Raw genomic sequence first — 26,712 nt, 5'->3', positions numbered from 1 at the left:
GCTCCACTTGACCATTTGCTCGAGGATGATCCACTGAAGCATACTTGACCTCTATGCAAGAATTATCGCAGAAATCCCAGAAAGATTGTGATGTAAAGTTAGAGCCCAGATCTGTGATGATGGTGTGAGGAAATCCAAACCGGTGTATGATGTTAGAGATGAAATCCACTGCTCTATCTGATGAGATCTTGACAATGGGCTTGTACTCGATCCACTTGGTAAACTTGTCGACTGCTACCGGCACATGATTGAATCCTCCTGGAGCTACAGTTAATGGTCCGATCATGTCCAGACTCCAACAGGCGAATGGCCATGACGGAGGGATTATTATCAGGTTGTGTGCTAGAACGTGAGTCTTTTTGCCAAAGAATTGGCAGCCAGGGCATCGTCTGACAAGGTCTTCTGCAACCTATACAGCTGTTGGCCAGAAGAACCCTGATCTGTAAGCCTTGCCGACTAGTGTCCTTGATGCGGCATGGTTGCCGCAAACTCCTTCATGTATCTCCCTGAGGATGTCTTTGCCTTCTTCAAGGGTAACACATTTCATGAGAATGCCGGAGGCAGAGCGCTTATACAGGTTGTCGCCAACGAGAACGAAACCCTTGCTTTGCCTGATAATGCGGGTAGCTTCAGCGCTCTTGGCATCAACGTGTGGTGGAAACTTGAACTCCTTGATGAAGTCAATGAACTGAGTCTGCTAGTATTCTTCGATCATCAGCACTTCTCTGACTGTGACCGGGGCCTCCGCGTCAGTAGCTTGTTGGCTTTGTACCTTGACTGATGGATGGTGAAGTTCATGAACAAAGACTCCAGGTGGAACAGCTGCTCTAGTAGATCCAAGTTTGGATAGGACATCAGCTCCCACATTGTTGTCACGGTCTACGTGGTGGATTTTCAATCCTGAGAACTTGTTCTCGAGCTTTCTGATTTCTTCAACATATGCGTCACTTGTGTCCTTGTTGATGTCCCATTCTTTATTTACTTGCTGGACGACGAGTAGAGAATCGTCGTAGACAAGTAGTCGCTTGATGCCGAGAGAAACTGTTAGGCGAAGCCCATGTAGCAGTGCCTCGTATTCTGCTTCATTGTTGGAGACTTTAAACATGATTTAGAACACATACTTCAACTATGAATGGAGAGGGAGCTGAAAGGACATGGCTGCTGAAAGGACACACATGGAGAGGGAGCTGAATGAGCTGAAGGCTGCAGCCCAGGTTATTGTCGATATGATAAATCCACCCGAGGAGGGAGATGCGCAAGAGAAGACTCTGGTGGAGCGACTGCAAGGTGCTCCTCAAAACATCATGAAGTATGTGTCACATGTGCTCGGGTTGCAGGTCAAACCGATAGCCCTTAGAATTTAACGTGTATCCTACTTGTCAATTGCAGGTCAAATTGACTGGCACGCCTAGCGGACCACACGCACGCCTGTTGGGTTCGGTACGTCGGAGCGAAGCAGATCTCCCCGGCCCTAGCGTAACATGGAGCGTGAGGATTTCCCGTCTGGCGGGGCAATTTTTACGTCAACGCGGCTGCGACGCACGCAACATCATCATCTCCAAAAGACAAGGGTGGGAGGAGGTGGAGGCGTATAGCTCCACTTCTAATTACTGAATCCCCGACGACTACTCAGGACCGGCGCGGAAGCGCCAGCACACCCATGCTGGATCTCAGGGAATTTCCCGTGACCAACAACGTGAGAAAGCAGCTTCTGTCGAGGAGCGCTTCAAACAAGTCCTCCATGATCGATGCAAGTGGCATCCAAAGGGACGCCAGCAATTGGCTATTGTGCAGCCGATTGGGAGGAGGCAAGCTATGCTTAAAGCAACATAGCCCGCGAGCAACACCTAGATCCAAATCAAAATCGGCTTGCGTGACCAGATCACAGGATGTGGCCGATCATGATAGATCTAAGCTGGATAGCTTATGACAAAAGCTTAAAACCAACTAGATTAAATGGATTAACTTAGCAAGATCTAAGCAGATGTCGATAACGTGTGGTAAAAGCAACAAAAGCTAGATTAGCGGATCAATTAACCTAACGGATTGATAACTTCTATCGATAAATTGGTGAACACGTTAAACCCCGCTGGACGGATCTAACTTATGTTGATGGTCTATTTTGACTCGTTTTGACCATCAAATCCTGCACAAAAACCTTGCATGAATTGGAATAAATGATAGCATAGGTTCGTCGTACCCCACCAAGCCCACCGAGGGATACCCCAAGGTGGTAAGTTTGTGGATCTGATGGTAAAAGGAACACAAAAGATTTAGACAGGTTCGGGCCGCGAGATGCATAATATCCTATGTCATGTTGGTTGTTTGTATTGCCTTAGAGTAGGTTGATGGTTGATGATGATTCGAGGGGGTCCCTGACCGCCCTTAATTATATAGTCTAGGAGGACAGGTTTACATGAAAATCCTAGCCAGATACTACGAGGAGTTCTTCCCAATGTCTATTGGATAGTGTCCTTCTATTTGATTAGTCCTACTCCTATACCAGTAGTTACAATCGGATAAGGTACATGTCATGTGCTGTCCCTTACTCTAAATATTCTACGCCTGTAAGCAATCCCATTGCCCCGGGTCTGACAAGCAGTGATGACAACTTGACGACCAGCACTTGATGGTCGATGGCAGCTCGCGACACGGCAACAGGCACGCAGCGGTGATTGGAGCGTCCAGCCTGGCGGCGTCGAGGGAATACAAATTGTCGATCATGAGTGAGCGTCCCTTGAATCCTTGATTTGCATCTTACGTTACTGGCCTAGGGCCCTTGGCCTTTTGGGCTTTAGGTTAATGAAATTAGCATATTTATTAGTAATTACTGGACTTAATTTTGGTGGCTCCTCAAAACAGGTGGCTCTGTCAGACCCGGGGCAGCGAGACTGCTCGCAGGCGTAGAATGTTCTAGAGTAAGGAATAGCACATGGATAGACCTTACCTCTTTTGTAATACCCGAATAGGCGTAGAACTGGTTGTAATACAGGGAAACTACCCGATACAGTTGAGGTAGGAGTCCAATAATATTCGGCTAGGACTTTTCATGTAATCCTGTCCCCCCGGAGTATATAAGGGCGGGCATGGACCCCCTCAAAATATACAACATCACATCAACCTCTAAGGCAATTCAAGCAACCACACAGGATGTAGGGTATACTCGCCTCAGGCCCCGAACCTGTCTAAATCCTTGTGTTCCTTGAACCATTGAGTCCTAGAGCTAGTCGATCCCTGCCTACAATCCTGCTGCTAAGGGTATCCCTGAGCAAGCTTGGCGGCTAAACACCGACAGGCTCATGCTGTCGTGTCAGTTGCATTGTCCAATCGACGACCCCACCCTTCTACACTCTACTGGAGAGGAGAGATCACTCTACATGAGAGAGAGGTGCAAGGGAGGCGACTCGAGTTCGGAAAAGTTCTGCCGCCTCCCCTTCTTCTCTAGCGTCCTTTCCGGCGCCAGAAATGAAGGGGAGGGAGAGTTTCGTCCATCTGTGTGAATGCTACGCTAGATAGCTGTAGATCTAGACGTTGTTAGGTTGGTAACGGTGGTGCTAGGGTGTCGGGAGTGGCGGCGATGCAGGACCTGCACCGATGGAGAATAAAAGGTTTGATTGGTCGGCTACCAAAATTTGCCAAAATGTGGGTATATCAAAAAAATTTGACAATTTTTTTGGAATCCAAAAAATAGCTCACCTTCTAAAATTACCAACATTTTGGTAAAAAAAATAGTAGTTAACCAATCAAGCCCACATTTTAGTATGCCCATATTTTGTTAGTCATACAATGAGACCCAAAGTTCTTCCCCGATGATGACGGCGGCCCTAGTGTCGTCCTCGGTGATCTTTTGGTGAGGTCAGTGCACCTCCCCTTCACCGGTGATTTGGTGTGGCCCTTTTTGGCCGATTTTGTTTGTTTGTTTGGGGCTCCGCCGTATCTGCTGCTCCCCTACAGTCCCCTACCTTATTTTCATTGGTACCCGCACCAATGCTGGATTCTCCGACGGAATCCTTGGGAGGTACGTACTGCTACCAACTTGTGAAATTAGGTTGGTTCTTTGTTCCCACCTTTTTTGGTGGTTTTCCTTCCCCTCCGAGGTGTCTTGTTGGCCGGCGTTCTAGAGATGTCGGTGTCTAAGGCGCCAGGCCACCTATTGTCTGACGATGCCATGGTTGCTAGCCATCTTGTTAGGCCCGTGCGTTTAGGGGGTAAAAAAGCATGTTGGTGCTGCCAGTATGCTGCTCCTGGTGCCATCTAAAACCTTTGAAGTTTCTTCGTCGGAAGGGTGGTCGGCTTCAACGCGTCTGTTTCGGCCATCGGCGATGAGGATGACCAGGAGAAACTTGCAAGAACCTGAATGTAATTTTCTTTTCCTTCAAAGGTGTCGCTGTAAGTGTTGAGTTGTAAACCATCAGAAACTTTTGTGAATACAATCCTGGTTTCTCAAGAAAAACACATGACATGGGCAAACTAATTCTCACTAGATCCTTGTATTCCAAAGGCTGGAGCAAAGAAATCAGTCAAATAGATAGACCAGCTCCATATTATTTTCAGTTCTCCAAGGTAGAGCTTGGTAAGCTACATAGTTCAGGGAATGCATGTGGATAGGTTTGTATTCAGTTTCTCCGCCACCAATGCCGCTGACCTCGTCGCCGGAAACCCGGACGACACCAGAGTTCAGATGCTCGCCAAGTCGTTGTTCCCCTCCTCACCTCTTGTTATACAGCAAGGAAACACCCATTCACGCACGCCACCCGAACGGGCCTTGGGCCTAATTCTAGTTCACCCACTGACTACCCGTATAGCGGAGATTGGGCCTTCTAGGCCGAGCTTGCTGACGGGCCTCCTTATTATGTCTCGAATCGTTCACATTTCTATCTTTCCTTATTATGCCTATTATTACAATTTATAAATAAAACTATGACCACATTTCTGTTTTGACTATACAAAAGTGGTTATTAATATATTTTTTCTCGAACACGCAGGAGAGCAGCGCATCTTTGTATTAAGAGAGGAAAAAAGTCCAAAAACATTCCCATCACCTTACCTTGGACTAGAGTAAGGGATGTAACTCAAACATACACCGGACTATTACAAACAAATGAGAGAAAGGGACCTGACCAACACTAGACCTCTTCTAATTAGCAACTATAGAACTCCCTTGGCTCAGGGCAGCAAGCCCTTTGGCGCCAGAGATTTGCCATAGGTGACATTCATCTTTAAAGCTTTGAAGAGCTCCCTGCAAATTTGGTGTTGTTCCATCAAAGACACAGGCATTTATGTGTTTCCAAATAACCCAGGCACCCAGGATCACAAGTGAATTGAACCCCTTTCGTAGATGTTTTTGTAGTTTCTTCCAAGACTTCTTCCACCAGTCTGCAAATGAGTTATCTGTGTGTCTAGGTGCTAAATGGGAAAGGTTCAGGGGCTGGAGAATGCAGAACCAAAGCTGTCGGGCGAACACACATGTAGTGAGTAAGTGTTGGACTGTCTCTTCTTCTTGGTCACACAGCGGGCAACAATCAGGGTGAGGGAGCCCTCTTTTTTGCAAGCGATCAGCCGTCCAACATCGGTTACGAATGGCCAACCAAACAAAGTTTTTACATTTACTGGGGGCCCAAGATTTCCAAAGCCGTTTCCATGGCTCAAAGCCCGCAGATCCAGCAAAGAAAGCTCTGTAGGCAGATTTGGAGGAAAAAAGTCATGAGGCTTCAAACTTCCAGTGATGGATATCTTCAGTGTCCTGTAATACAACATCAGTGAGCACATCCCAAAGTTCCAAGTATTCAACAAGACCCAGCCAGCCAAGAGCTCCACGAATGTCCGATACCCAAGTTAGGTCATGCAAAGCCTCCCTCACTGTCCTTGATTTTCTTAATCTTGCTGGCATGCACTCGAAAACATTAGGTGCTAAGTTTTCAATGCTGCAGCCATGTAACCAGCGATCTGTCCAGAACAAAGTGTTATGCCCATTACCAACTATAGTGAAAACTGACACGGCGAACAAAGCAGCGGTGTTTGGGTGGACTGGGATCTCAAGGCCAGCCCAAGGACGATCCGGCTTCGTTTTCTCAAACCAAAGCCAACGCATTTGTAGCGCCCAACCCATTATTTCAAGATTATGAATTCCCAAGCCTCCCAAATCTATAGGTCTCATAACCTTTTCCCAAGCCACCAAGCAGCTGCCACCATTGATTTCCTTTCTTCCTTTCCACTTTCTGATTTTGTCCACTGCTCGGATAAACCATTTGGGGACTCTGATGGCGATCAGTAGGTAAATAGGGATGGCAGTGATAACATAACGCACCAAAACAGCTCGACCAGCCAAGCTCATTAAAGGAGCCTTCCAACCAAGAAGCTTAATGGCAATCTTCTCTATTCGGATCAATAGATCACTTCTTCGCAGCTTTCTTTCTGAAATTGGTAGACCTAAATAAGTAGTGGGAAAGGAGGTTGTACTGCACTGAAGGGTACTGTTGACAACCTCTGCAACTTCACCATCACAATGAATTGGAATCACACAGCTTTTTGTAGGTTTGTTCGCAGCCCTGATGCCTCCTCAAATACTTGCAATAGATTCTTGGTAATCTGCAGATCATCTTCTTCTGATCTAATAAAGAGTGCTACATCATCTGCATATAAAGATAACCGCTGCCCAGTAGAGTGGAGAGGTAGGAGCAGACCTTCCGCTTCAGCTTTTATGAATAAACTGTTCAGGCAATCCATGACCAAGATGAACAGCATGGGGGGAAAGTGGGTCTCCCTGCCAGAGCCCTCGTTGATGAGTAATGAAATCTCCCAGCTCTCCATTTAGAAGCACCTGAGTAGAGGCTGAGTGAAGGAGATTAGAGACAAGATTACGCCAAACAGCTCCAAAACCCAAATGTGCCAAGATCTCTAAAAGGAAAGGCCAATCTACTGAATCAAAGGCCTTGGAAATATCTAATATCTAATTTCAGAAAAAGACTTGAGATTTTGCGCCTACGTAGGATCTTGATGGTCTGCTGCACAAGCATGTAGTTATCATGTATGCACCTGCCCCTTGTGAATGCACTTTGATTTGTTATTAATAATTACTCAAGCCATTTGGAAATAGAGAAACTTTAGATTAAACACCGCCGCAGTATAGCAAATTAAACCACCAGCGTACTGGCCACGCCGTTCAAACCTGGATATCTTCTTCCCAAATCAGTGTCGCCCTCAACCCAACCCCGAAACCCTAAGATCTTGTTTGATTAGACATGGATTCATTTCGAACCGGAAATGATAGAAACAATAAAAGACATAACAAGAGATCGGGATTCATTCCGGGTCAAAAACTAATTGCAAAAAAATAGATTCATAATAGGTGCAACAAGAGGCCGGGATTAATTCCACACCTCTAGACTCATGGATTGATTCCATGTCTTTTAATGTAGCTATCATAAGCCTATTTTATTGCAATTAGTTTCCGACCTAGAATGAATCCCGGTCTCTTGTTATATTTATTATTGTTTCTATCATTCCCGACCCGAAATGAATCCATGTCTAACAGAATAAGTCCTAACCCGGCATGCAGCAGCAACGCTCTGGCGACTGTGTTTTCATGATTCGGGATCGAGGCATGTCGTCATGCCTCCGTGTTCTCAGGGATTTCCAAGGGCACGCTTCGAGATCAGTAGTCGGCTTTCTTCAGGGAGGCTGGATTTGGGTGTATTTAGGGTATACAGAGAGAGGTCTCCATCGGTAGTTTGGAAAATTCGATAAAGAAACTTCACCTGCAGGCTGCAATGGTCTATAACAAGAGGCTGGACCTGTCTGTGAGTTGTGACTGAGAACTATCCAGCTTTACTCCAAACCTGGTAGCTAAGTGGCTATGAATTGTCGTAAGCAATTTTGGTTGGTGGATCCGAGATCTTGGTGGTTTATTTCGGCATGATTCGCCATTAGCGCATCAGTTAAAGAAATGTGTATTCCTATGTATGAGTTTCTGATTTGATTTCTTATATTGCCATTAACAGACCTCGCTCTATGGTGAACGATCCGATCTATGCAGTCTGCATAATATAAATATGAAATATGAACTACTGTCCTTCATCGATTCTTACTTTACATGGAAAGGATGCTGTCTCTCCTTATCTGCTTCATTTTTTTAATACGCTATGTGTTTGGGAATATGCATCGCAAGGTGCTTAGGTGCACATATAGAAAAAAGACGTATAACAATTCTTGCAACTGTCAAGGTAGTGATGTGTTGGCTATGCCGGCGCCACCTCTCACTTTATGATCAGATTTGTGCTCTGCGGCTATCGTATGCTATGCATCTTGCTGTCATGATTCGCGCAGATAAGAACTTTACTGACACTAACCATTTAAACCAATATCCGTCATTTTAATGTCCTGTTCCAGGTTCATATTCTCTTATCACTATCCAGCAGAGATACCTAGAGGTCATTTTCACTGCACCAATTATACAATTTATTCCTCTTTTCAGCATTTATCGAAAGTAGTGGATGGGATGAAACAAAATAAAATATATAACTACAACCGAAAACCCATGGGAGTAGCTACTAGAAACGAATAAAGTGAGAATTTCCTGCCCACCATGCATCTTCCTCTTTATCATCCAATTCTCCATTTGGTTTTAGTGTGGAAGCATGGTGATGCCACTATTTATCTTCTTCCTTTTTAGTAGGATGCCTGCTTCGGCCATTTGATGATCATGCCTCACACCCATTCCTTGTTGTTAGTCTTCTTTGGACAGTGTTTCAGGATATGTGAGATGTGGCGACTGGCGAAAAGCAGCAGAGTCTAGCACTCTAGTTCCTTATAGTCTAGTACTTTAGTTCCTTTGGCTCGTCAGATGACAAGATGTTATAATCTATTGATGTTGCATCTTTGGTGCCTCTAAATATTTCTACAATATATGAAGACGATAGCTCAAACTAACGGTATTCCAACTTAAATGCTTAAATCTGTTAGAAATTTGAATTTTGCTATATTTTATTTTGGTGTTATTTGTTTTTAATTTGTTCTAGTATAATGGTTACTTGGCATGTTTGAGTTCCAACTGTTCCTATCGTTTTCGGAAGTGACTTTAAATATATAGCTGGCTAGTGACCTCTTGAAAAGATTCTCCAATCATTTTTTTCCATTTAGATTCTTTTCTTGTAGTACCAAGTATATCACTTTCTGTTCTGCTAGTACCAGTCCAGTCACAGAGTTTCAATGTTTTAGTTGTTTTCATGAAAGGCTATTGGAATTCATCTGTATCAGGAATTATGATATCAGCACTACTGTAATTTTTTTCTCGAAAAGTATACTGTTATCCTATTTTAAAACAATGATCATTTAAAACTTTTTTTGTTTGCTTATTCCAAATGCATTTTCATTTTGTATTTGTGGTAGCACAGTCTTAGTTTACGTGAGCTAGCCATCATCTTCGTTTTTGTTTCAGCGCGCGATAACTGTTAACTTTTCTAGATACAGCTTGGCCATAGTTACTACTCCACTTGTCTGTAATTTTTTGAATTAAAAGGAATTTTTTATGTAAATACTTACAAGGAATTTCAACGGTTGATGCCCATTTAAAGACTAATTCTTCCAGAAACTCATTTGTAGCAGAAGATATATATCTTGTAAAGTTAGGATTTCTGGATTTAGTGAATATATCCTCTTCATCAATCACTAACAATATTTGATGGCCTTGATCGTGTGATAGTGAGACTGGCTACCCTGACTCTCTGAATAGTAGAAACTAGAAAGAGCTTTCGATATGTATAAGTGATACAGATGAATGTGCAATTATTTATATTTGTAAATTCATCATGCACTATCTAAAAAATACTTTATTTATCTTCTTATTCATGAGTCATGACCTTCTTAAGGAACAAGTTCTATGGTGTGACAGTTCTATGTATTTCTGTTGTGCAGGTTCTTGATATTCTGAAGTTCCTCGCTTTTTACGTTGTAGCCACATAAACTTTATGTAGCAGAGACACCCCCCCAATGGCACATGTTTTTTTTTCTGGGTTTATAAAGTAAAAGAGCTCATAGAGCAACTTGCAGCATTTGTACTGCAGCTATTTCCCAACAGTTTCATTGAAAAAGGAAAGTTCTTTGTCTTTTTGTTATGCTTTATTCACAGGAGGACATTATCAATGTAGAATAAAGATTTTGCATGTTATAAAAATGTCATGTTTCCCTCTATATATACACCCTCTTTCGTTTTGTATCTCAGTGTGCCAATCTCAGTTCTCTATACCTGCTTGCACTGACTGAGGTAGCCAAATATGGACTACTCAAATTTGCGGCGCCAGATCATTTCCATGAAGAAAAGCCTCTTCGATCAGGTAGCCAATCTCGGTTCACTGGGAACCTGGGATAGTAATGACTAACTGTGTCACCACCTACTAACATTTTTTTAATGTCTGGAGCTCTTATTTTTCACAGGATAATCAACGTAGCTCATTTTGTCAGGCAGGTTATACACTAACTAATTCTTTATAAAATTTGGTTTTCTAAGTAACCAATGCTCATTTTGTTAGATTTTGATCTGGTATAGACAATGCTCAAGTAGCTCCAATCTTCCCATCTAAAAGTTACACAACGTATTCTGCTACATCATGGCACACACATTGTGAATGTGTGATATTGAATTTTAGTAGATAAATGGGAAGGATGTCGCCGACCATACAGGATAGCTTGCCACTTTATTTACCTATTTTCATATTCCTTTGAGAATATACAGAAAGGTAGGTTTTCAAACTTTACCGGGTCATCATAATTGAGGATCATTTTGATCATACATTAGTTTCCGGTAGGCAAACATCAGAGTCCCCTTTATGCCTGGCTAGGTTGAAGCCTAGCTAAAACTACTTGCTGGAACTTGGTTGGTCTTTATGTGGACTACCCAAAAGTTGATCTTTTGTGGTGCGTTTTAGTGAGAATTTGCAACCATTAGGGGTAACCATAATTTTTCCGCCAGTTGATTCTAGAAAAAAAAAATCACACACAGTGTACAGGTTGCTACTTTTATCTTTCATTTTCCATTATCATGTAACACATTATTCGGAGCAAATGAAAAACAGGAAAATCCATGATATATGTTTTTTCTTATACTTTTTTATTCCATGTATCTTTCTTTTATGTCCAACGTGCCACCATACTTGTCACTACAATGTCTCAAACAATTAGAAGAGACCGCTCTTAAGAGCGAAGTTGTTTTTTTTACCACAAGAGTTAATTCTTCTTCTTTTTTCCTTTTAATCTAACCCGTGCTTTTCCTGCAGGGTTACCTGGATGAACAGTTTAATCAGCTGGAAGAACTGCAGGATGATTCAAGCCCCAATTTTGTTGAAGAAGTGGTGGCTTTGTTTTTCAAAGATTCATCAAGGTTGTTGACAAACATCGAGCGAGCACTGTAAGTAGTATATGCCTTATTCATTTTATAGACAAAACTGGGATTTTCCGGTACAATGCACACATAAAACATACAAGACATAATTAGGAATCGAAAGCATCCTATTTAGTGCATTCACTTTTCAATTTCTTGTGATGCAGTGAGAAGTACCCTCAGGATTTCTACCGGTTGGATTCTTTGGCGCACCAGTTCAAAGGCAGTGGATCAAGGTATAGAGGTGGTGAATATGCCCAGAAACATAGTGCAAACAATCGTTTTGCAGAACTCGGCAATTCAGAATCTTCTCATTACCTATTCTGGACTGTTTTTTTAGAGTGCTCAGCTCACTGATACAAATAATATGATTAGTAAGATAGTTCAAGTTCATTAAAGGTATCTTCTTTTCTGGCACAGCATCGGTGCTCTGAGGATGAAGAATGAGTGCTCCATGTTTAAAGCACACTGCAGTGACAGGAATCTGGAAGGGTACATTTCACTACTCTTCATCTATATCTGCATCTAATTCTTTTGCAGTGCGCTAACCTGTTTCACCATTCCTTGTCTCACCTCAGATGCCGCAGGTCGCTCCAGAAGATGAAGAGGGAGCATGCCACCCTGAAGCAGAAGCTGGAGACATATTTTCAGGTAAACGCAACACTCTAATCTGTAAAGACCAAAGGCCCTGTTGCTGCCCACTCTCATTTGCAGTGTTTTTACATGGATGATGAACATCTGTTCGTACCTACTTACCGCTTGCTGATGAGACAGTTGCTGAGGCAAGTCGGTCCTCGAGAGCGCGCGGTGAACTCATGGAAGTAACAAGAATAGCATGGAATGCAGTTACAAAGGAAATAATGGTGTGGACTACCTTCTGTTCCTTTGGACAAGTAGTATATGCCCCTGAAGTTTTGCCCCCATTTGTTGCTTTTGTCCCATGCAGTTACAAAGGAAATAATGGTGTGGACTACCTTCTGTTCCTTTGGACAAGTAGTATATGCCCCTGAAGTTTTGCCCCCTATTGTTGCTTTTGTTGCTCATGAGTCATGGGTAGGGGTGCCAATTGGTATCCATTGGGTACCCCTCCAACCCTTCCTAGTTCAAAATTTTATACTAAATCTCCAAAACCATATCTCAATTTGAAAAATTAGTATAAAATTTTGAACTAAAGAGGATTGGAGGTGCATGTAAGAATCACCCATTTGCACCCCTAGTCATAGGTGACGTGCTTGTGGTGTTTATACCGTCTGGTGTTGTTGTATACAGTTCGCATGCTCCTTGGTTAAATGTGGAGTCTCACAATGTTTTTGTACCCTGAAATGTAATGGTATCAATATATATGGGTTCTGTCGTACGATATCTGTACTAGCAATCTAGCATGATGAATTTTAGTTTCAAAATTGTTTCAAGAAAGAGCATGGTTGGATACTGGAGTGCCCCATAGGCCACTGACGCTGCCTCAGCTACTGCGCAGGGACGACGGGCCCCTGCTCCTCGCGGGCCTGGTGCCGGACGAGGAGCGGGGCCACCGGGTGCAGGCGCAGCCGCACCGTCTCGTTCACGACGGCGTCGATGTAGGGGAGGGTCCAGCAGGTCGCGCTCCGTGGCCCAGCGCGTGCGGCCGACAACACGGCTGAGCTCGTCGGTCGCGGCGGCCATGGAGCCAGACCGGCGCAGGAGCTCCGACATGGCCCACTCTGCCGTCACCGCCGAGCTCTCCGTTCCTCCGGCGATGATGTCCTGGATGAAGGCCCTCACGCGGCTCACGCCATAGCGCGTGAGCCTGGCCAGTCCGGAGTTTCCAATTATTTGGTACGGAAAAAAAGTGGAGGTCCGCCGCGCACAACCTACGGCGCCCACCAACTGAGGCTTTAAATGCGCGGGTGGTCGAAGCCACCGCGAGAAACTCGCCGCCGGCTATCCGAATAACCCGATCTACTTTGTGCTTGTGATTCGATTGAGGCGTTCGGCGAGCCGCGCTTGCAGGGGCCTCGGCAGCGAGATGTTACCGCGCCGGCACCGCGGACCGGCGCGGCTGTGGGTCGCCATAGCGGCGCTGGTGACCGGCACCATCTGGCTCTGGTCCTCCTCCTCCGTTGGTCCCCTCGGCACCTACAGGGTCCAGGTGTGCTCGCCTCGCGATTTCGTTGCTGTTTGTTCTGTTTGGCTTGGAGTGAAGACTAGAATAAGGAATTGCCACATAACTACTGAAGTCAAGTCAGCACAAAGTATGGTTCTACCCGTCATGTTCTGGCTCATAAATATTTAATGGGTATGGAATAATGTTAAATAGAAGTGTCCCAATTTTCTTAGATAAATCTTTGCTGCATCACTTGTATTTTCAGTTTCAGTTGGACCTATAGATTGTGTTATGCTAAATGCATGGAATTGAATTGTATATACAATGCTTATTTGAATTTCTACCAAATTATATCTTATACTGACATCAGTGCTACTACTCAAGGATTCTGTTGTAAATGACTTGTGGAGAACTGCAGATTCAGATGGTTGGAGAGCATCTTCTGCACCACGCACCTATTGGCCTCGTAAGTTTCTATCTGTATCATCCCAGAAATTACTGGTCCAGCTTTATGTCATTCTGGATGATGGCAAAATGAAATTCTGAAATGCGATCTCTCTACTTGCAGCCCCACCAACTGAATCTGAGAGCAATGGGTACTTGCGTGTCCGGTGCAATGGTGGCTTGACCCAACAGCGCAGTGCTGTATGATTAATATAAGAAACTTTTTCTCTAAAGTAGCATCGTTCATCATGTGAGTTTTATGTATTCATGGCAACATAACTAAGAAATTTAAGATTACTGCTGCCTTGATTTTGTAGATATGTAATGCTGTTGTTGCAGCACGAATCTTGAATGCTACACTAGTGCTGCCAGAGTTAGACGCAAATTCATTCTGGGATGATGAGAGGTATGTAAGTCTGAAATGTCTATCATGCAGGAAGATCATGGCATGCAAAGTTACCACAAACCCTGTGTTCATTATGGTTCCTTCTGTCTGAGCAGTATTTTTTCTTCCTACAAAGTAAAAGCAGTGTCCCCCAAAGTTCACTCTACAAGTTTTCTTATCAGATATTCTGCAGTTTGCGTTGATTGATAGTAGATAATTAGGACTTCGTAACCACTAGTCGGGTTATTGGAAATTAGCATACTTCTAGAATGCTGAAAATGTGTCTATATAAACTAATTTGCAGTGTTATAACTTGTTTGGAAACATTACTTCGTTGTAGTAGGACTTTAGAAGAAACTTTTACAGTTAAAGAATCTTAAGATGAGTTCATCGTAATAGGACTCTAGGAGGAACTTTTACAGTCTACAAACCCTTATATAGGTCATTACAGTTAGTCACCTTTTCAGCATCCTTGCCTGAAACGTTCATAGTATACTAGATGATGAATTGTGAGCTAAGTTGTAAAAAAAAAAAACTTTTCTATGAAAGGTAACAGTGCAGATATTATTGACACGCTTTGAAATCCTTATTTTTGTTTTTGATGCCATCATGAAGATGTTAGAAGTTATGGTGGAAAGTTAGTTGACAAACCCAAAACTATCGGTTAATACCTGACTAGATTTTCAAATAATAAGGGGGCTATTGCATATTAGTATGCTGCACTCCTTGCAAGATAATTTATTTGGTAATTATAATGACATTGATTTCACTTCTTCTCTGGCTTTGCAAGATTGTTCTTGGTTTGGTGTTGACTTTTTTTTTTGCATTTATGTACGGGCCAGTGGTTTTGTAGATATATATGATGTTCCCCACTTCATCAAGACATTGAAATATGATGTTCGAATTGTTATGAGCGTTCCAAAAATAACTGCACAAGGAAAGACCAAGAAGCTCAGAGCATATAAGGTGAATATATTTGGGAAAATTCGATTCGTGCCACCACAACTCCGTGAAATTGGGTGTCACGTTCAAAATCATGCCACTCAATGGCATGATTTTGAACATGAGATCCAACTTCAAGAAATTGGAGTGGCATGGATCAAAATGACCCAATATATTTTATAGCACTGCACACTAAATTTGGCTATACTAAGTTAACCTTTTCTATATCTTTGAAAAGTCAATTTTTTCTAGATATTCTATACTTATGGAACACATTTTTGTCCTTACAGATTGACCCACCTAGAGATGCACCAGTTACTTGGTACAGAACAACCGCGCTGGAGAAGATAAGGAAGTATGGTGCGATATATTTAACTCCATTTTCGCACCGTTTGGCAGAAAAAATTGATGATCCAGAGCTCCAGAGATTGAGATGCAGGGTGAATTATCATGCACTACGATTTAAGGCAAATATCATGAAAACAAGCAGTGATATAGCAAATAAGCTCCGTTCAGAAGGCCATTTCATGTCAATTCATCTTCGGTTTGAGCTGGATATGCTTGCATATGCCGGGTAGGACTTTGATCAAATCACAGTGTGTGATTGCTTAGTGCTGAAGTGTATCCATTAATGGAGAAGTCAATCCCTGGATTTATTTTTTCTGTAGCAGGCTAAAGTGCCTACCGCAACTGATTTGGGACTAAAAGGCTTTGTTGTTGTAGGCGTAGGAAAGTCTTGACGAGGGCCAAACATGGCCCTTATGTGGAACTCGTACCATTCATTCATTGATATCAAATTATTAAGATGAAGTCAAAATGGCCATTTTCAGTCCTGGATACTAGAATTTTTAAAAAACTATTGTCTTATTTAGTTCATTAATTGTGACTATTGTTGATAACGTATAGATGAAAATCTGTTATATGCAGTGGTTATTACTTGTATGTCTTGCCATGTAATTTTGTTTTTGTGTTGCTAGAGATGAACATACCTTACTCCCAAAATGAAAACTGCAGGTGCTTCGACATATTCACACCTAAAGAACAGGAAATCCTGTTGAAGTATCGTAAAGAACATTTTCCAGAAAAGATATTAGTCCCCAGGGAAAGAAGGCTTATTGGAAAGTGCCCTTTAACTCCAGAAGAGGTACTGATTCTTCTTATAGACATTGTTCCTGATGTTTGTTGAGTGTTAATATATAATCTAATTGTGTGCTGACACTGGATGTGGATACAAATTTAGGCTGGTAAGTGCATGCTAGTGCATTTTCTTTCATCTTAGCTCCATGGGTATGTTTTTGTATTTACATTACATTTCAATTTAAATGACCAACAATGGGTTACCAAATATATATAGGTAACATGAATTATTGTTCTTGCAGCGTACTTGCTATTGTTTGTACCTTCTCTTTACGTATCGTGGACAAAATATCCTTTCACTAAAAGCAAGGCCCACGCAATCTTCGTCGCATTGTGTTTGCTATTCATGATTTGTATGTCTGCGTTTTAGTTTCCATGATTGCTTGAACATCTTATACAATTCCGTGCATGTCTACCTTTTTGGTCCTCAAACCACAAAACCAGAGCATCAGAGAACTTTGGCCCTCAGACTAAGCCCTACATTTTTGGCCCACACATGGCAGTGAATTTATCATTTTTGTATCATTAATCCAGATTGAGTTTGAACATGGCATGGATATATATCAGTCTAAGTAGGCTGTGCCAAATTTCAATCTTTTTTAAGCTTCTAAGTATGCTTTGCTAATGGACCTTCCAAACTTAGAACTTTTAGGGTGTTTTGACCCATTCTGATTGGTAAAAATTGAGTGTAAGGAACAAATCTGAATTTTCTATAAAAATATTAAGTATAAGAGTCGGTGCATGCCTACTTTGGCCCTCAAAACCAGAGCACCAGAGAACTTTGGCCCTCAGACTAAGCCGTGCATTTTGTTGGCCCAGACATGGCAATGGTTAGGGACTTAGGGTCCACAATAGACCTTGTTACATTAAATATTATTTCTTTAAAGCACAAAAATGTGGGATGACAGTATATGAAAAATAAATATCAGAGCCATATCATAACCAACTTTTCTGTTGAATAAATATTTCCATAATAATAGAAAAATGTTCTATTTATATTATTGTTTTGCAGGTAGGTCTTATTCTACGTGCTATGGGATTTGATAACACAACATGGATTTACCTTGCTTCTGGCAAGATCTTTGGTGGAAAACGATTCATGAAGCCATTCAGGGCTATGTTTCCACGTCTAGAAAACCATAGTATGGTCGGAACTGGAAAGCTGGAAGAAAATGCCCGAGGGCTAGCGGGGTCAGCAGTTGATTACATGGTCTGTCTCCTGTCAGACATTTTTATACCCACATATGATGGCCCGAGCAACTTTGCAAACAATCTCATGGGCCATCGCCTATACTATGGTTTCCAAACCACAATCACACCAAACAGGATGGCCCTTGCTCCGATATTCATGGATAGGGAGGAAGGTCATGCATCTGGATTTGAGAAGAGGGTCAGGCAGGTCATGTTCAACACCTATTTTGGCGCCCCCCACAAGCGCATCCATCCAGAGTCTTTCTACACAAATTCATGGCCGGAGTGCTTCTGCCAGACAAAAGCTAGGAATCATGCTGACCATTGCCCACCCGACAATGTAAATGATGTCCTTGAAAGTCAGTTTCAGAATAAAGAAGATATAGGAGTGGAAGCTAATAATCAAACTGACTTCACCAGCCAAACCGAAGAGTTGGCTGGTGGACATGAGTTGTCTTGATGATGAGCAGAAAGCATATGTGAGTGCAATGTATAAGGAAATTTCGGTAGCATGGATAGCTGGGTTTGGGGGTGGGGCCTTGGGTGACAGTGGAAGTGTATGATGAAGCTTGAGGTAAGGTTTTGTTCACTCGCAATTGTTGTTTTTACATGCTAGTAGTATTTTTTCCATCAGTATGAGCTTGTTTTCATAAGTTGCATTTAGACTTGTATGGATTGATGACTGCTTGAAACAAGGTTGGATAGCATATTTATCCTGTATGTTTCTAGACATGTATCAGTAGTCCTTTTCTCTTCTTTTCTGCACCTGTAAGTTTATGGACCTGAATACTATCCTAGTATTAGCAATGGGGCACATTTTAACATGAATATTACTGCTAGATGGGAAAAGGACTAGGATATTATTTTGAATATTCAATGTTCCAGTCATTACATTGACCATGACCTCAGATGTTAATTATTTATTTTGCTGATAAGCATGTACAGAACATAACCTGGTGCTTGTAGGAGGCTGCCAGGTTCAAGGTTGCACCATGATCTCAGATAGTGTCTCAGTGACTACACCAAGTTTGATAACTTCTCAAAGTGGCTCGGAGTGAGATTGTGAGCGTGTGTAATTTAGTTGAGTTTTGATTTATGTTGTTTATATCAGGCTGCTTGTTCAGCTATATCATACAATGACGGCACTTTAGAATCACAGCAAAGTCGTTAATGTTGGGTTGATGGTTCATTGACTGATCAGCTGATAGACTGATTGTAATGGGGAGACACGACACACATATGCAATTAGATAATCCCTGTACTTCAGATAATGCATGAGAACATGAATGATGAGTCGATGTTCCTTGCCTTGCATAATGGGTTTGTGAGAAGAGATTTCTTTTTTTTTCACCCGGGGGTTGGGGTGGGGGGCGGGGGGGGGGGGGGGGGGGGGGGGGGTTTGTATTTCCTGCCTGAATATATTACCACATATGCGGGCAAGCCACTGGCGGTACAAGCGCTGGGCGTGGGTTACATAGCTGCGAGCAGCAAGGTTGTTGCCTAACTGGGGAGAGAGGAGGAACTTTACATCATGAATTTTGAGCACCAAAGGTCTGCTCCATGTCTGGAGGCAATTGGCATACGGTCAGTGGCGCCAAAGCTGTGCTTCATTCTTGATTAAAAAAAAAACGTTGTGCTTCATTCCTGCAGGCTATTAGCAAACCAGGTAGGGTAGGGGTGAGAGCTCTGAACTCGGAAGACTACATCGTGTCGATGTTTCCATAGTTGCCAGCAGCACAGGAGAGTCATGGTGGACAGGGCGTGCGCTGGAGCACCCCTTTGCGGTTGGATTGTCCAGAGCTCAGTTGTCCTTCGCAGGGCATCAGGGTTTTCCACCCAATATGGATCCAGAACTGGCGCGCCAAGGGGCACTGTGAGACAATGTGGTCTGCATCTTCAGGAGTCTCACAATGTTTCTGTACTCTGAAATGTAATGGTATCTGTCATATGATATCTGTCTCACACTCTCACGCTTCTGTTCCATTTCATGAATCCATTATCCATGCTGCTGAAAGCAATTCCCTTGAAATAACTAGCATGATGAATTTTTAGTTTCAAAATTGTTTCGAGAAAGAGCATGGAAAACATTTACTTGGCCATCTTACTATTACCCAAGTTCCATCAGCATACGGAGTGCTCCATAGGCCACTGACGCTGCCTCAGCTAGCCGGCAGCGGCAGCAGCGTCCTCAAGGCCATCCTCTGCCACACAGGCATCTGCCCAATTAGAAGTTGCAGTCATGTTATGAAGATAGCTACATTTGCAAGTAACCTTTAATTGCCACAAAGGATGCGGAAACTGGAACATTATTTAACATAGTACAATTCAACATCAAAAGAAGTGTCGTATGGTTGCCATCAAACTGTGTCATTTTATGATACACATTACCGACCCCAAATGGTAAGGGTTGGTATTAAAGGTTAGTAAACTACACTCTATACGTGATTGTACATTCACAGAGAATAAAATCTTGAGAACTTCATTCCAGTGATGTCTCCTATAACTTCCCCATCAAGACCTGGCACAAATATACATCCAGGCAGATGGGTCAGCAGCAGATGACTCCTAATCTATCCGTGTATCAATGTCGGAAGGATGATGACCTTCTTGACGACATGGAACCTGACCTTGATGTGATCAGAACATCGGCAAATTTATGGATCTCGGCATCCTCAGCTATGGCCTTGCCGCTATCAAGGTGAGCGCTGTGACCAAATGTGTTTACCCTTTCCTCTCTAGAAGGTACACTCTTGACCGCAGAATGATCCCTCTCATTTCCAATTTCTGTTCCAACAGGACAAGATTTCATGCTATCCAAAGAAGAATGCATACTGAAAACATGATCGCCATGTCGTCGACTATCAGATATGTTTGGTTCTGCCATGAATGAAGAATAGCTATCATGTGAATCTCTTCCAGTGAAGTCATCGAATGAACAGCTTGAAATAGATACTCTCCTCTCCATAGTAGAAACTCCACGGTTCTCTTTTCCTTTCCCTAGCACCAGTTTCCGAAGTTTAGAAAATAACTTTTTCTTCTTCGGGTTTTTATGCTTTGTCATCGAAGCAATATCAATTGATACATCATCTGGTTCACCTGACGATGATGCCCGTGAGGAAGAGCATTCCGAACCAAAGTCAACATGGCCTAAGTGGTTGTCCTCCACACCAGCATTGGCATATTCCATTATCAGCTGCTTGGCCTTCAGTTCAGACTTGGGGCTCAAGGTCTTGCTAAGATCCCGTGCAACTGTCTTCCCTGATGGAGCATCCTTGTTTCTCAGCTCATACCGTAGGCAGGCATTTATCCATTTCAGATATACCAATTCTTCAACATCTGCAAACCTGTCATTCTGCAGTTGTTCAATCTCTTTAGCCAGCTTCTCATTTTCTTGCTTCAGCCGATCAGCCTCCTCCAATGATTTTACCTGAAACCATTATATGTTATTGAATTCATGAACCAATAACAGAGAGTATCAATAACACAAGAGTGAGCTTTAAACTAACATATAAAACAATTATTTTTGCACATAATTTCTTCTGCAGAAGAAATATGGATAACAGCATGTCCTGTTTAGGCATGACCACTCCAAGAGATTATTAAAATTGAGTTAGTAAGTGCCTGTTACTATACAGTCCATGAACAGTAAAGAATCACCTCCGTGCTGGGCTTGGGTACAGGGGGTAGGCGTGTAAGCTCCAGTCTCCTAATAAGATGTGCATTCTCCTGCTGCAGCCTCGAATTCGCAGCTCTTAGCTCTGTTGCCTCCTTTTCCAGCTCCTCTAGTTTCTTCAAGTTCTTCTCAGCCTCGATATGATTTTTGTTTTCACCAGTCTCTTTGTTCTGCAATGAATCGACCATTTTCTGAAGGGAAGTCATTTCCTCCTTTGCCTGCTCTGCATCCAATGCCAACTTCTTCTTTAACAACTTGCACTTCACTCTTGTCGCCTCAAGCTCAGAGATTATCTTTGAGTTCTCTGACAATTGTGTTTGCAGCTTCTGGTTTTCAGACTGTAAAGATTCGATCTTCAACAAGTATAGCTTTGATTCGACATTGCTAAGCTTTAGCTGATTCTCAAGCTCCCTCATTGCAGCATCTTGCTCCTGTAAACCATAACACTCCATAAGCTGTAGCTCCAGGGTCTTCTCTCTTTCTTGCAGTGATCTCACCAAATCTCTAAGCTTGTAGATTTCATGGTCATTAGATACATCTTCCCGTACTCTGGCTGCAGGTGTGGTTGGGATACTGTCTATGCCTCGGCCAAATTCTTTGAGAACCATTTCATTGAACTCTGGAAGGAGGTATTCTTCATCATCAGCAATGCTTCTGCATTTGGGCGCCAATGGCACTAAGGCTGTGGTGGTGGTCGTTGTGGTTGTAGTGGTCGTGTGAACAGAGTTTCCGCTGATGATTTTTGCCCTGGTGTCCTCCTTGACAAACAGAGAAAAGGTACCCATGTCAATAGAGCATTTTTCCACACTCTTTTAATTCAATAGGAATAAATATGCAACATAAAACAGGAATTGTAAGATGAAGTCAAGTTTTGTGAGGAAAGCTGGAAGACAAACTACACCCAGTGTTGAAAGTAGGAAGCGAAAAACGTTCATGCATGTTTTACCACAAAATTGAAAACTTAACCTTGTTTCATAAGATACCGTTTGAAAGAAGAGTGTTCCAAAACGATCATCTGTTACTGTTAAGGATGATATGCTAGGACGATATTAACACCACCTAGCAATCTAAAAGGATTTTAATCCCTCGAGGGAAGATCGAAACACCAGTACTCAGATTTTCAGAACCGAAAATTTCTGTGCAGACTGCAGAGCTTCCATCATAAGCCACAAATACTACGCATGAGCATCAACAAATATTAAAGGGCGGTTGAATTTTGGAACTATGAATTACAAATAAATCAGGACGTTAAATTAGTCAGAATCCAAATGCTTACATTTTTTAGGATCCTCAGCTCCTTGAGCCCTGTTCTGGCCTTCATGCTTGGGGCATCATCCGAGTCTACAATCACAAACACACATGCACATCATCAGCAAATTACAAAGCAGTAAAGCACAATTGACAATCGATGCGCCATCTTAACAGGCGCTACAATTTTTTTCCATGGCTGGTACCTGAGGAAGGAGGACAGGGTGGCAGCTGGAGCTGCCGGGGCGGCCGCTGGCGCCGCGAGACGAGCAGCCCAGCGACGAAGAGCGCGACGGCGGTGCCCACCCTGAGTAAAAGCTGGGGCAAATCCTTGGCGTCCCCGCCGCTCGGTCCGCCACCACCACTTCCTCCGCGGCCGCTGCTGGTGCTGCAACCTCCGGGCTTGTGCATCTGACGCCGCCTACCTCGCCCAGAACATCAGAACCCAATCGACAGCCACGAAGGTGATCAAAATCCAACCTTGCTGGTCACAAAAGGAGCATCCTTTTGCGCCACGAGGGGCGGAGCCGTGCCAAATTCAAAAAAAAATTGGCTCCAACCAGACAACAAGGTTATGGATGGGGAAGAATCTGTTCCTGCCTCTCTGGAGGGATGAGATTTTGCAGAACGCCAGAAAGCGCGCGTCAGGAAACGCGAGCTCCGGCAACTGCAAGTGGTCGGCTATACCTCCATGGCGGGGAATCGGACAGACTGGGGGAAGAACAGCCTAGCAACCAATTGTCACACCCGTGGCCGGCGACGATCGCCGCCGACGTGAGATTCAACAAGGGGATTCAGTTTCGGATAACTTGGTGAAGGAGGAGGTCTCCTTTTCCCCTTGCGTAACGAGTTTTACTTTTCAGATTTTTCATGTCCAGTAATACAGACGCGCCGACTTATATGTGCATGGCTCACACACTGCCCAGTTACATGGACGATGACTCACGCTTGTCACGCTGGCACCGGCGTGACACCAATCAAAGCTGCCCCTCAAGAAATCTGCCCATGGTAATCTCCAGTTTGGCTAAAATTAGGCTGCCACGCCCCGACTTCAGCTCGCAACCAACAAAAGAAGGTCAAGGGGGAGAGAGAAGAAGAGGAATAAGAAGAAGAAAGAAGCAAACAAGCAAGCAAGCAGGACAAAATTGGGTGGGGGCTGCCTCTGCTTACTTTTTCCTGTTGTTCCGTCTGCGCCTCGGCTTGTTCTCTTGCTTCCCCAAACGCAGGCCAGGACAACTCCAAGCGACGCTGGAATCTGCAAGCTTCTTGTCCCGTCTCCTTCTTCAGCGAGAGCAACAGCCTGCGCCGCAGTGCCGGCCACCTTGCGCCTTTCTTTATTCGGGCCTCTTGACCTCTCCTTTTGCCCTCTCGCCCGTCCCTTTCTAGTTTGTTGATCCAGAACAGACGGTTCCCGGCAACACCTACATGCACAGCGAAATTCCCCCTTCTAATCTCCCACGGCCTCAGACCTCGCCGTCGCCGTCCACTTCGCGTTTAATCTCGCACCCCCAGTGGACGTTGGGATTCATGGCGACGAGGAGACGAACGTGAAGGCGTAGTGGGCAAACTGGCCACCCGACTGGCGGTTGGGAGATGGACGCATCTCTGGCGATCCCGCCCGTCAGACCACGCCAAGCACGCAGCGGCTACGGGCGAGGACGCGTGTGTTGTTTTCTTCGAGCGGACTGGCCGTTGCTGGTTGGTTGATCCTCGCGTTCGCACGGGGGGAAAGGGACCCGATGCCGCGTGCTTGACAGAATAATTGACACGTCGACAGCTACAAATTCAGCAGTTGGAAGTCGGAACTGCCTGCATAGCATGTGGATTGTGAAGATTACAATCTGCAAAGTCCTGCTTCCAAGTATGAAAGTGTCGTGATTCAGGGATGAGCTGACTTTTTTGTGGTAGGGGGAAACAAGTTGTGTTAAGACTTAAGAGGAGTTGGCAACAGTGCACCTGGCAACAGTGCACCTTTTAACGACAGTGGGTATGGGTTAAACACAATCGTACGCAATCGACAAAATGATTTATTATGTGTAAAGAAAACTTCAAAAAAAAAGAAGTAAAAGAAAAAAAACCAAGAAGCTTTTTTTAAAAAAAAAAACAAGAAGCTTGATCATGGTAACTCCTGCAGGACGATGATTCTCGATGCCCCCCACGTCGCCCCCCGCTTGGGTGACTCGGACGGCGACTCAAACCTTAGCCGCCACCACCCCTCCAATCTCTCTCCTCTTCTCCTCATCGTCGCTAGAGGGAGCTGCCGAAAGTCCATGCGGCTTCTTAGGAGGGCGGTGGAGACTTCTCGAGCCGCGTGCATGAGATCTGGCGGGGACCGTTCATGGCAGAGAAGGTGCCCAGGAGGTTGTAGATGATCGCGACCCAGCGACAGACTGGCCGTGCGGCGGTGGCGGCGCATGGTGCGTGGTGAAGGCGGTGGTGGCGCACAAGGGGAGCAGGTGGTCTATGTGGCTAGGGCGCTCTCTGGCGCGGGTGGCGGTTGGTGGCTACGGGGTCATTGGCGCTAGATCTGACACAGCAACTGTCAGATCCGATGTCCAAGCGGCTAGGGCGCGCCAGCCGACTACCAACGGCGAGTGCTAGGTGGAGGCCGCGCGCAGACGTCAAGGAGGCAATGCCGAGACCTGGTTCCGGCCCTGCAACGGCTGGTCGGCAGCCGTGGCGGGTGGCTGCACACGGGGGAGCTTGCCTCTGGCGAATCTGGCTACGCGCAGGCACAGCAGATGAGGAGGTAGCGCACGCGCCTAGCGAGGCGCTGTAGCGGGAGGGCTCCCTGCTTAGTTTGGTCAGGAGTTGGGCAAGCTCAGACGAAAGCAATGTCGGTTCTGCCGGCAAGTCGACGACAACGTCCTCGAATGCCATTTACCTCCTTGGAGGCGTTGTCCTGTGCATTCCCACTCTGTCCAGCTGTAGGGGTGCGGCAGCTACGCCGTAGCGGTGTGGCTAGCGGCAGCTTGCTTCGGTAAATGCTGACGATGCCATGGTGGCTTGGCTGGCAGTTCCCAAGTAGCGGCGCCAATGGCGGCATGGTGGCGTGGCTAGAGGCTCCTGGCTACTTCTCATGCTGCTAGTTGTTGAGTTTGATTGGAGGCAATGGGCGTGATAGGAGAGATTGTGTCAATGACTCAATCCGATCGAGCGGAGTTTTCTGATGAGGCTCGTGTCGATGTACCAATCTGATTGGGCGGTGGTTTCCCAACGCTGAGATGTGGCGTTGGTTGTGGTGGCTTGTGTCGATGTCCCAGTCCAACCGGGCAAAGTTCACGGAGGCTCGGGTCGATGTCCAAATCCAACTGGGCGGAGTTTTTTTTTTTTGAGGCTCGTGTCAATGTTCCAATCCGACTAACCAAAGTTGAGTGTGTTCTGGTTGATGTCCCAATCTAACCGGTTGTTGCTTAGTTGTAGGTTTGTAGTTGTAGTTGTTCGGTTTCCAGTCCGGTTTACCTATAAATATGGTCAATTGTTTCTCTTTTTTAATGAACGACAAACCGGTAAGATTCAGGATCTTTAAAAAAAAGCTTTGTCATGGTCGAGTACCATTTGCATTTCCGATCACAAACTTGGAAGAATAGCAATAAACACTTTGCTTTCTCCACTTATCTACGGCATCTTCCTTCTCGCTCAACCTGAACAAGGTATAAGAGAGTATGCGTCTCCACCATCCATCACAAGTTCATAACAGCGACACATTAGGCCTTGCTAAGCTCTTTAAGCTATTCCCCAAATGCTTAAGAGCTGCCTCTTCGTCCATACTCGATGAGGTGCCCTCTATCTATCGTCTAATGCTATTCTCATTACGGTTTCTTCTTTTGGCATTTCAACAGAGTATAGATCTATGTTCGAGTTATAGGGACGAGCACATAAATCATAGGGAGTAGAACAAATATTACATGAGCTCTTTTATAATGATGGTAAAGTACTTTCAGGTACTTTTACCTTGAAACTTTTTCTAGTCATTGATCTATGGAAAATATTTATAAAATTAAATTAAGTTAGCATTCGGTCCAACATTTTGGTACTTGGTCCCACATTTTGGAAGTATTGGGTACTTTATTCTACTAGGTACTTCCTACTTTAGAATTTTTTCAAATGGACGGTTCATATTTTTTTCAATCATTGTAAAAATTTTCATATACGCTCTTAAATTAATATCATTTGAGTTTGTCCTGTAACAAACGACCCAAAAACTTTGGTAATTAATACTCCTACACAAGAAG

At 44.1% G+C, this 26,712-nt stretch overlaps 3 protein-coding genes across 11 annotated transcripts; 2 read left to right on the top strand and 1 right to left on the bottom strand.

The window, feature by feature from the left end:
- The first annotated feature begins 10,084 nt into the window (after window positions 1-10,084).
- LOC120664328 (pseudo histidine-containing phosphotransfer protein 2) lies at window positions 10,085-13,046 on the top strand. 5 transcript variants are annotated; one of them, XM_039943488.1, is made up of 7 exons: window positions 10,186-10,331; window positions 11,271-11,401; window positions 11,542-11,610; window positions 11,795-11,866; window positions 11,953-12,025; window positions 12,149-12,237; window positions 12,841-12,985. In XM_039943488.1, the coding sequence occupies exons 1-6, from the start codon at window positions 10,272-10,274 to the stop codon at window positions 12,197-12,199; spliced, it is 456 nt and encodes a 151-aa protein (XP_039799422.1). In that variant the 5' UTR covers window positions 10,186-10,271; the 3' UTR covers window positions 12,200-12,237; window positions 12,841-12,985. The 5 variants fall into 5 exon arrangements, with proteins under 5 accessions (XP_039799418.1, XP_039799422.1, XP_039799420.1 ...); XM_039943486.1 differs by lacking the exon at window positions 12,841-12,985 and adding an exon at window positions 12,321-12,736; XM_039943487.1 differs by lacking the exon at window positions 12,841-12,985 and adding an exon at window positions 12,287-12,736.
- A 297-nt stretch (window positions 13,047-13,343) lies between these two features.
- Window positions 13,344-18,873, top strand: LOC120664327 (O-fucosyltransferase 1-like). 5 transcript variants are annotated; one of them, XR_005670838.1, is made up of 9 exons: window positions 13,344-13,502; window positions 13,842-13,923; window positions 14,026-14,102; window positions 14,219-14,307; window positions 15,129-15,252; window positions 15,519-15,802; window positions 16,243-16,372; window positions 17,378-18,130; window positions 18,523-18,870. XR_005670838.1 is itself a non-coding variant. In XM_039943482.1 (8 exons), the coding sequence occupies exons 1-8, from the start codon at window positions 13,380-13,382 to the stop codon at window positions 18,014-18,016; spliced, it is 1,548 nt and encodes a 515-aa protein (XP_039799416.1). In that variant the 5' UTR covers window positions 13,344-13,379; the 3' UTR covers window positions 18,017-18,870. The 5 variants fall into 5 exon arrangements, 2 of the variants coding, with proteins under 2 accessions (XP_039799416.1, XP_039799417.1); XR_005670839.1 differs by having other exon boundaries at window positions 18,502-18,870; XR_005670840.1 differs by having other exon boundaries at window positions 18,493-18,870.
- Window positions 18,874-19,846: 973 nt separating this feature from the next.
- Window positions 19,847-23,764, bottom strand: LOC120664326 (protein CHUP1, chloroplastic-like). The gene is made up of 4 exons (XM_039943481.1): window positions 22,684-23,764; window positions 22,506-22,570; window positions 21,214-21,987; window positions 19,847-20,983 (listed from the first exon to the last, which is right to left on the bottom strand). Exons 1-4 carry the CDS (start codon window positions 22,886-22,888, stop codon window positions 20,138-20,140), a joined length of 1,890 nt encoding a protein of 629 aa, XP_039799415.1. The 5' UTR covers window positions 22,889-23,764; the 3' UTR covers window positions 19,847-20,137.
- Window positions 23,765-26,712: the final 2,948 nt, after the last annotated feature.

Source organism: Panicum virgatum, chromosome 3N (assembly GCF_016808335.1).
Source record: "Panicum virgatum strain AP13 chromosome 3N, P.virgatum_v5, whole genome shotgun sequence".
In the NCBI taxonomy this organism is placed as follows: Eukaryota; Viridiplantae; Streptophyta; class Magnoliopsida; order Poales; family Poaceae; genus Panicum; species Panicum virgatum.
The sequence above is the reverse complement of the archived record's forward strand: the minus strand, read 5'-3'. Positions and strand labels throughout refer to the sequence as shown.

Coding starts and splice junctions, on each gene's coding strand:
- LOC120664328 (XM_039943484.1), top strand. CDS start 10,272: ATGGACTACTCAAATTTGCGGCGCCAGATCATTTCCATGAAGAAAAGC. Junction 10,332..11,270: donor AGAAAAGCCTCTTCGATCAG/GTAGCCAATCTC, acceptor CTTTTCCTGCAG/GGTTACCTGGATGAACAGTT. Junction 11,611..11,794: donor TTCAAAGGCAGTGGATCAAG/GTATAGAGGTGG, acceptor TTTCTGGCACAG/CATCGGTGCTCTGAGGATGA.
- LOC120664327 (XM_039943482.1), top strand. CDS start 13,380: ATGTTACCGCGCCGGCACCGCGGACCGGCGCGGCTGTGGGTCGCCATA. Junction 14,103..14,218: donor TGACCCAACAGCGCAGTGCT/GTATGATTAATA, acceptor TTGATTTTGTAG/ATATGTAATGCTGTTGTTGC. Junction 15,803..16,242: donor GATATGCTTGCATATGCCGG/GTAGGACTTTGA, acceptor TGAAAACTGCAG/GTGCTTCGACATATTCACAC.
- LOC120664326 (XM_039943481.1), bottom strand. CDS start 22,888: ATGCACAAGCCCGGAGGTTGCAGCACCAGCAGCGGCCGCGGAGGAAGT. Junction 21,988..22,505: donor AGCTGAGGATCCTAAAAAAT/GTAAGCATTTGG, acceptor CTGTTTGTCAAG/GAGGACACCAGGGCAAAAAT. Junction 20,984..21,213: donor TACCCAAGCCCAGCACGGAG/GTGATTCTTTAC, acceptor TAATGGTTTCAG/GTAAAATCATTGGAGGAGGC.